At 31.0% G+C, this 9,196-nt stretch overlaps 1 protein-coding gene across 1 annotated transcript; it reads right to left on the bottom strand.

Annotated features, from left to right (window-relative positions):
• LOC107615012 lies at positions 4,642-5,397 on the bottom strand. Its single transcript, XM_016317134.1, has 2 exons — positions 5,301-5,397; positions 4,642-5,063 (listed from the first exon to the last, which is right to left on the bottom strand). Exons 1-2 carry the CDS (start codon positions 5,395-5,397, stop codon positions 4,642-4,644), a joined length of 519 nt encoding a protein of 172 aa, XP_016172620.1.

The following is a 9,196-nucleotide window of genomic DNA, read 5'->3' as shown; positions in this document are numbered from 1 at the left end:
CGTATCTAAACTGCAAAAGTTACATTTCGTGTAATTTTAAAAGTCAAATATTTTATTTTCGTAAATTGTCCCCAATTAAATTGTTTAGTTATATATGTAAATTTTAGACTCTTGATTATTTATGTATTCTAATTTATTGTAGGAAATAAAAAATTATATTGTTGGACTCAACAAGACAGTAGTTTTTTATTTTTTAAAAAAATAAATTCTTTATTTTATTTGATACATGATGTTAGAAGTCTATCATGTTTTATAATATCCGAAGTTAAATCACATCTAATGAATAAATAATGATTTTGCAATTATTTTAATATTAACAATACTATTATTATTATTCAAACTTTTTATCTTGATAGATCATAAAAACAGTAGATACCAATCTTTGACTAAATTTGGTTAATTTGCACAATATAATATAAGTTAAAGCTAATAAAAAGTTTGAGGAAAAAAGAGCAAAATTAAGTAAATTTAATTAGGAGTAACAAAGAAAAACTAACAAGTCTACAACTAGAAAAATAAGCTCTTTATTAATTATAAAACTTTTGCATGTCAAATTAATGATAGAGATTGGAAACACAGACTAAAGATTAGGAGAATTAACATGATTTGCGATAGGGAATAGAAAAAAAAATTATATTATATGCAATCTTAAAACAAATATTAATTAAACAACATATACCTGTACTATATATAGAGAATTAATTTTAATAATTATTTTATGGCATCTAAAAGTTAGATATTCTAATTTGTTTTGCAAACAAGTAAGGTAATAAACAACTGCAACCAGTTAAGGCAAGCAACTAGTGATAAACTTTTTCTCTGCAAAAGAGGAAGGCAACAAGCAAATGCAATGATAAACCTTCCTATTTTTCTCTACAAATGAATAAGGCAAGCAACAAGTGATAAACCCTCCTAAAACAAGCATGTGGTGGCGCCGCCTTAGCAGCCTCCTCCTCTTCCTTCTTCTTCTTAGCAATGGCCTTGAGCCTCCTTTGCTGGTACTCATTCTCCCTGTCGGTAATCTTCTGCAGCTTCCTGAACCCCAATCCGGTGTCGCTGTCATCACCACCGGGCATCTCCTTGAGCAGAGATTTGGGGGCAGTAAAGGAGGCAAGCTTGCGAGCAACCTCGTTATCCATGGCATCGATATTCTCTTCATCTTCACTGGCAGGGATTGAGGTGAGGTAGGAGCCCTTGTCGGAACCGCCATAGAGGTCAGTGTCGAAGGTGAGAGAAGTGAGGGATGCGAGTTGTTGCTCCGTCTTGCGCTCTTCCTGCGTCTTTGCAATCTCTGGATCCAAAGACGCCATTTTCGTTGCGTTTCTGATGCTTCTTAATTGATATTAGCGTAAACCCTTGGGAGACTGAAGATTAAAGTGACGAAGAAGGCGAAAACGGAGTTCTGAGAAGTGAGAAGAAATGAAACAGAATCAAAGATGAAATTCTAGAAAAATAAAAATCCTTTGCGAAATCATATAATATATTTTCAAACACAATAGACAAGTGAACGGTGAGAATGGAACATGACTCGAGCATTGTGCAATTAAAAGAAACCAGATCAAGCATGAACAATGTGAATAAGATCACCAAAACTAACACACAGAATAAGATCTCACTTGACGAAGCACTTGAGCAAAATGCAAAACAAGGTATTATTCGTAGATTCTCGTCCCACAAAGCACGCACCATAACAAATTAATATTCTATTTATAGACCTCAATTGGTGATAGTGCAATGGCTGAAGCTTCAACCACACCAGATCTAAGACAAAGAATACTGCAAGGTTCTCTAAACAAAATCTGTCATCAAACTCTAGCTACTAGTTCAACCATTCCATCGTGGTTCAACCTAAATTACTGTTTTATAATAAAATATAAATAAACATACACAAACTTAATTATATTCTAATATAATCATAAAAATGCCATCCACATTAAACAACTAACTTTAAAATGTCAAAAAAAAAATTAAGTGAACACAAATTATTATCCATACATCAACTAACGAAGGCAGCCATAAATGGACAATTAAAAGCAAACACAGCCATAATTGAACAATTAAATAAGAAAAGACTAGAAGAACAAGAACTAAATCACACCAAAAATAAGAACTAAAATCAAGAACAAAGACCTATAATAACAGCAAAAGAGCAAGAACAAGAACTAAAATAAATCACAGCAAGACCAAGAACTGAATAACAAGTAATCAACCAAGGCAGCCATTATAAACCAACAACATAAATTAAGTGAAAGAAAATTATTCTCCAAACACCAACTAACCAAGGCAGCCAAAATTGAACAATTTACAGCAAATACATCCATGATTGAACAATTAAATAAGAAAAAACAAGAACAAAAAATCAAACCAGTAAATCATAGAAAACACAGCACGACTAAGAACTAAACAACAAGGAAAATACCTAAAATCACAGCAAACCTTCACTCGAATAGAGTATGAGGGAGAGGGAGCACGATGGAACTCGAGGGAGAGAGAGCACGGCCGAAAACTGCAACAGACGGTGGTAGAACGAATCGACGATGGCGTGACGCTGGAGTGACGCCGCTTGGCTTAGGTATCTGGAGAGTGGAAGGCTAGGGTTTCTTTGAATGTGAAGACTGATTGAACACGGAACAGTTTTTACTTTTTACCTTTTACTCTTTAGCCTAGAAACGACGCGGTTTAGCGTCTTTGTCTAAAAGCGGCCAGGTCCAGGTTTGGTCTAACCGCACGGTTCTCAGGTGATTCAGCAATTTCAAAAGTAGTTTACACTCTATCTAATTTTGATGTATTAACAGTGTAAAATAATTTTACAGATACATCTAATTATATAACGCTACATTAGTAAAAATAACTACTTTTTATATTGAAGAACTGGTTTGACCAATTCGACTTTCCAATTAAAACTAATTTGCAGAACATTTGAAGAATACTAACTCCTAATTTTTGGACAAAAACCGAATTAGTTAACTAAAAATTGATCACTATACCACTTTGATTCAAGATAAAAATTGCTTGACAGTAAACCGATAAAAATAGGAAAGAATTAGTCAAAAAATCAGTTAATTGGTCGAACTTGTGCCGTTTTTAACTATTAACTGATTTCAATTATAAACCATAAAAAATCAATTTTTTTAAAAATAAATATTTTATACGTAAATATATTATTTTATTGTATCTAGTCCAACTACGGTTGAGTTTTAGTAGAATCTTTAACCTTTTAAATCTCTATATCGTCCAGTTAGATAATTTGTTTGATTTTTAAAATTTTGGTTTTCATAGTTGTTTCAAAAAAGAGAAAATGGTGTTTTTCCTTTTTACCAAAGATATTAGATATTAGGGTAAAGTAACAAATAAACTCTTGAGAATTTACACTTCGGACAGATTAATTTCTAAAAAAAATTATTAATAAAGTCTTTAAGAATTGCAAATATAGACATACTATTTTTAAATTAGTCCTCTATGATTAAAGTAGAATGTCTAAATTTGAACCAACTTATCCACATGCTATCCTGTTGAACTTTATTGGTACTTTTTTTTTATGGACTAACCTGTCTGAAGTGTAAATCCTTATAAATTTATATGAAAACGCAAATTAACATTTAGTGATTAATTATGTTAATATTTGTTAATAATTCTAAGAGCATCTTTAATATTTGGTTTCAGTTTAATTTTATTTTGGATCTCACAAAATGTCATATAAGTATTTGTGGGACCATATAAATAAAATTTGATTCAAAACTCAATATGAGATTTGATACTTTAATGTTTAGTCTCATTTTAATTTTCTAATTTTAAATTATTTTTAATTATTTCAAATCATTTTAGTTAAGTTGTGAAAATTTAACTAAAATAAAATATAGAATTACAGAATTATTAATTATATACCATAAATATAAAAGATATTACACACTAATAAAAATATACTTTAAAATATTAGCTAATTAAATATAACACTAAAAAAACATATTACATATTTAAAACATTACATAAATAGAATATTAACAAAGACAACATAATATTAAAAATAATAAAGCTCTAAACTAAACTTATTTTGTATTGTGAACCAAATATTCTCAACCAAGTTTGTTTGTAGTTGTCGATGCTTTAGTCTATTGCGAAGTTCGACATTTTTTTGAATATATTTCTCAGGAGCAAAAGACTCTTCGCCTAACTCTGGTTGTAAATGGTCATTGTCGACATCGTCATAAGAAGGGAGTTTAGTAAAAGTATAAGCATATCTATCTCTTTCGTTTTCAACAATTATATTATGCAATATGATGCAAACTCTCATTATTTTTTCAAATTTTTTTTTTATCTCTAAATCATGTTAGGCTGTGAATGATTGCGAAATAAGCTTGCAACACTCCAAGTGCTCGTTCTACATCTTTTTAATTACCTTTATAGATATCATGCAAATATTTTTTTTGTTTATCTTTTTGTCATTGGCATATTATTTTAACAAATGTTGCCCATTTAAGATATATACCATCTAATAAATATTATCCTTTATTGTATGAGTTACCATTTATAGGATAGTTTATTTCTGAAGTGCAACTTTGTAAAACATCGTCAAACACGATGAACAATTTAACCATCAATATCATTATTGGAACCAGCAACTCCAAAATAAACATGCCATATTCAAAGGTCAGAAGAAGAAACATCAGTTTCAAGTACAATAGTGGGAACCCCACAGTAATCACTTAAGAACATACATTTCCAAACTTTTGGATAATCTTTCCACTTCCAATGCATGCAGTCAATATTTCCCTTCATGTTGGGAAAGCCACGGTTCTCTCCTATCTTTAGAAAGCATTGTACATCATTCGAATTTGAGGTACAGAAGAATTCACACTCAAAAGCTGAAATTACATCTTCAACAAACTTTTCCAAGCACTCAATTGCAGTGCTTTCACCTATTTGTGTGCAATCATCAACAACGTCAGCCGAAACTCCATATGCTAACATACTCATGGCAGTTGTGCATTTTTGTAATGGAGATAAGCCTTTATTTCCTACGGCATTGACTTTTTGCTGGTAATATGGATCTACCTCAGAAAGGGCTTCAATAATGTAAAGAAATACATGTTTTTTCATTTGAAATCGCCGTTAAAATATATCACCAAGGTATACTAGGTTAGGTGCAAAGTAATCGTTGAAAAGTCGTTGATGTCCTTCTTAACGACCTTTATCTATCCTTCTAAGAGTTTTGGGCAAAGAAACTTTCTCATACAATTGCAAAACAATTTCAAGTTGGCGTTGATCTGAGTCATCAAAAAAAAATTTCTTAATTCAATCACTCGGATTTATGCCATCAAAGTCATCTGAGTCATTGAACACAATTTTCTCAGCCAAGTCATCCAAAGACTTGTCATTGAAATCATAGTTCCCATCCATTAAGAGTTAAGTGTGAGCAAACATATTCAAGCCTCGTCTCATATTTGTATTTGTGTTTGTAACGGGTATTTTTCAATAACCACTTTTTAACAGCTAGTTTCAACCAACTAGTTTTAACCAGAGTCTGCCACCCAGATATGGCGGCGAGCGATCGGCCCATCGGCGAACGAGTTCATGAGGATTCACGATGCTTACTGTACTATGTTGGATCCTGACAAGCATGCAGCACAATGAAAAACTATTCCCGCATCTGAAGTAGATAATATGGCCAGAGAAATAATGATTGAAAATTGTAAGTGCCTAGGAACTTGTGGAGCACCCAGATTATTCTTGTTGTTTTGGTGATACTGTGTTCAAGGCTCAGAAACAGATTGATTCCCAAGCTGATAAGGATAATGTAAAGTTAGCGACTGACTTAAATGAGGATGATTCTCTAAGAGGCAAAGATAGTCTTATTTTGATAATGTTATAGATTATCAGTGCTCTTAATTTTTTTTACGGACTAAAGTGTCCACTTTTAAAATTCTCATAAACCTATTTAGATAATTACTTTATAATAATGGACAAATATATACATTCGTATATAACTATTATTATTATTTTTTTTTTTTTGCAAAACTCTAGTTGGAGCAAGTTCCCCCAGCGTACAACGTGGGTCCATCATCCTTGAAGCCAAGGGCTCTCCTACAGTTTGAAGAAGTGAAGTGAAAAATGTCCGTACAATATTGTGTACCCTTTTGTCTTTGTACTGATCTCAAATCGGTAGAATCCTGTTCTATTGACAACACCATAAATGTCAAACACAATTGTAAAACATGTAACACAGAACACAAACCTTGAACAAAAACATAAACAACTCATGGATCCACTTTGTCGTGCATAATGTATGGAAGAAACCGAAGAGAATGAGAGTAGTGGAGTTGAAACCTAAAGGGGAATTCATCGCCTTTTAAGAACTTACGGCCTCTCTCAAAAAAATGGGATAGAATGGAGGAGTTGGGGGAAAAGGACCAAACAAACAAACATCACTATCCAAATGTGGAATATGCCCAAGCATTGCAAAACGACCAGATTAGGCAGGAAAATTGCTGCAAGCCTAGGAGAGGGAAAAGAATGCAAGATATATGAACTTGCTAGAGACCAAACAAGATTCCTTAAGGCGACCATCACTGTAAACACAAACAAGCCACTATTAAAAGGAGCAAGTCTTGGAAGAAAGGAGGATGGGTTGATCTAGGTTGACTTCAGGTATGAGAGATTGCCAAATTTTTGTTATTATTGTGGACTCATAAAACATGAAGAAAATAATTGTGCAAAAGCCGTTAAAGATAAAAAGAAAAGAGCTAACAAATCCAAAGAAATGAGATCATGGCTAAAAGCAGAAAGCGTAGAAACAAAGATGAACACAGGAAAAGCTCAAAACAAGGGCAAAACAAAGGAAATAAGAGAAAGAAACTTCCCTTAATCATCGAAGACATTAAGAAAAATAGTGGAATAGCGAAGCTAACAATGACGAAAAATAATGAGACAGAAAAATCTACATATTTTATAAGTTCTATTAATGGATGCAATTGAGTATTACATACACTGATGTTAACATAACAATAACAGATTAGCAAAATTTCAAAATAATTTCAAACTACAACAAATTTATAATTGTTTCCAGCGAATTAATTCGAATGCAGAAACTATAACTAACCAGCATAACCACGTATTTTTCATTATTCAAACTCAGCATAAAAAATGCAACAAATTTTATAATATCTATAATTTGGTGGCTAATTTTTTTTTTTAAGATAAATTTTAAATATTTAACAATTATTTATTTTTATATTTTTAAAATTAAATATTAATTTTTAACTTTTTTAATAAGTTAAATAAATATTTTTAAACATCATAGCAATCACCTTTGTATATATAGAGAAGGATAAACACATGCCAATTTGAACAACTACATACACATACATAGTTTGATCACAAAATAAAATAAGGGATCATCAACAGTTCTCACGATCAATTTTAGCATTGTAAGAGGCTAGCTAAAAAATTGTCAAAAATATAATCCAAGTCTAGAAATGCTAGTCAGATTTTAAAGAAAGACATTATCTGATATATTGACTCTTGGATTATCAATAGCTTATGACAGTAAATAATAAAAAAATTATCCTTTATTTTCAATATTAGCCTATGACAGTGATATAATAATAAAAAATTTTAATATTTTAATATATTCAATAAATTAAAAATATAAAAAGTTATCCTTTTCAATAATTTTTAATTAGTAAAATATTTTTTGTTGTGATATTGTTAAAATATATTCTTAGAACATATGTTAATAACACTGAAATTATATTAGTTTTTCGAGAAAAAATATTTAGAGCATTCTAAAATAATTCTAAAATAATAACGTTAGCCAATTTGATAAAAATATTAATAACAATGTATTTTACATTAAGAGCAATATACTTACTGTCAATGAGCAATAATAGCTCAAATGGCATAGTTTCCTCATACTCAATTAAAAGATTGCGGGTTCGAGTCTCATATCTTTGGTAAAAAAAAAAAAAATGTGACACTTAAAACGTCTTTACAAAAAGACATTTTACGCGTCTTTATGAGAACATCCCCTTTAAAAAATGGTTGAATAAAATTAATGCTCGTTGAAAAGGGGCTCATTCATGTTATGTTAGTCCATCACATCCTTCGCTCTTTCCAATGAAAAATTATATGTAGATAATGAGAATACTAAACAATATGAACAATGGATATGTTGGATATTCAATTCAATAGATATGCAGATGATTATGTTTATTATTTTTAATAGGATGGTTATTTCTTTTTATTCGATTTACTTATGCACAGTTATAACGGTTGGATATTCAATTCACTAAGTATGCAGATGATTATCCTAATGTTAAGGTTTAGGAGGTAATTTAGGAGTGGAGTATTTTTTTTTACTTTATTGAAACAATTCTAAAGTCTATTATTCACATTATTTACAAAAATTATTGTCTACCGAACATAACTTCTTCTCAATATAAGGTGGCTGAAGACTTGAAGCTGCATATGGTAAGATTAGACTGTAAGTTTATCTCTCACTTTATGGGTGAAGGAAAGGATAAGTTGCAGCTCCACCATGCTCTCCAGACAAAATATTTCACATACAAAATTTTTACTTTCATCTTATCCTTCTATATATTTTATAATTACAAAAAAAAAAGCCTATGATCACGGTTTTAACTAGTAAAAAAAGTGACCATAGATCTATGGTCACGGTTTTGGACCTATGGTCACGGTTTTTTACCGTGGCCTATTCTCTCGTGGCCATAGGTCTATGATCACGGTTTTTTTTATCTATGGTCACGGTTTCTATTTTCAAATTCTGACACTTTAGACCACGTTTTTTTCACAGTGACCATAGGTTAATCTATAGTCACAGTTTTCACCGTGACCATAGCATCTATGGTCACCCCTCCTTAAAACCGTGACCACAGCCTTATCTATGGTCACGGTTTTTGCCCGTAAAACGTTAAAAGAACGATTTTAATACAAAATAAAACGTTAAGGACGATTCTAAATAAAAAATTACGTTGGGGACGGTTTCGATTCTGACCCTAAACGTTAGGGACCAAAAGAATGTTTATCCCTAATTTTTTTTCAATATAAGTAAAAGACAATTAGCACAAAATTCATCTTTTATTTTGTTTCTGAGTTATTTTTCACAATATTTATAGTTAAAAAAGATCTCTCAATTATAGCAGTTAAAACAAAAAAAAAATTAATACCAAATAAAATCAAG

Source organism: Arachis ipaensis, chromosome B09, assembly GCF_000816755.2.
Source record: "Arachis ipaensis cultivar K30076 chromosome B09, Araip1.1, whole genome shotgun sequence".
NCBI classification, from domain to species: domain Eukaryota; kingdom Viridiplantae; phylum Streptophyta; class Magnoliopsida; order Fabales; family Fabaceae; genus Arachis; species Arachis ipaensis.
This window is presented reverse-complemented; position numbering and strand designations above follow the sequence as displayed.

Coding starts and splice junctions, on each gene's coding strand:
- LOC107615012 (XM_016317134.1), bottom strand. CDS start 5,397: ATGGATGGGAACTATGATTTCAATGACAAGTCTTTGGATGACTTGGCT. Junction 5,064..5,300: donor CTTTGATGGCATAAATCCGA/GTGATTGAATTA, acceptor ACATTATTGAAG/CCCTTTCTGAGGTAGATCCA.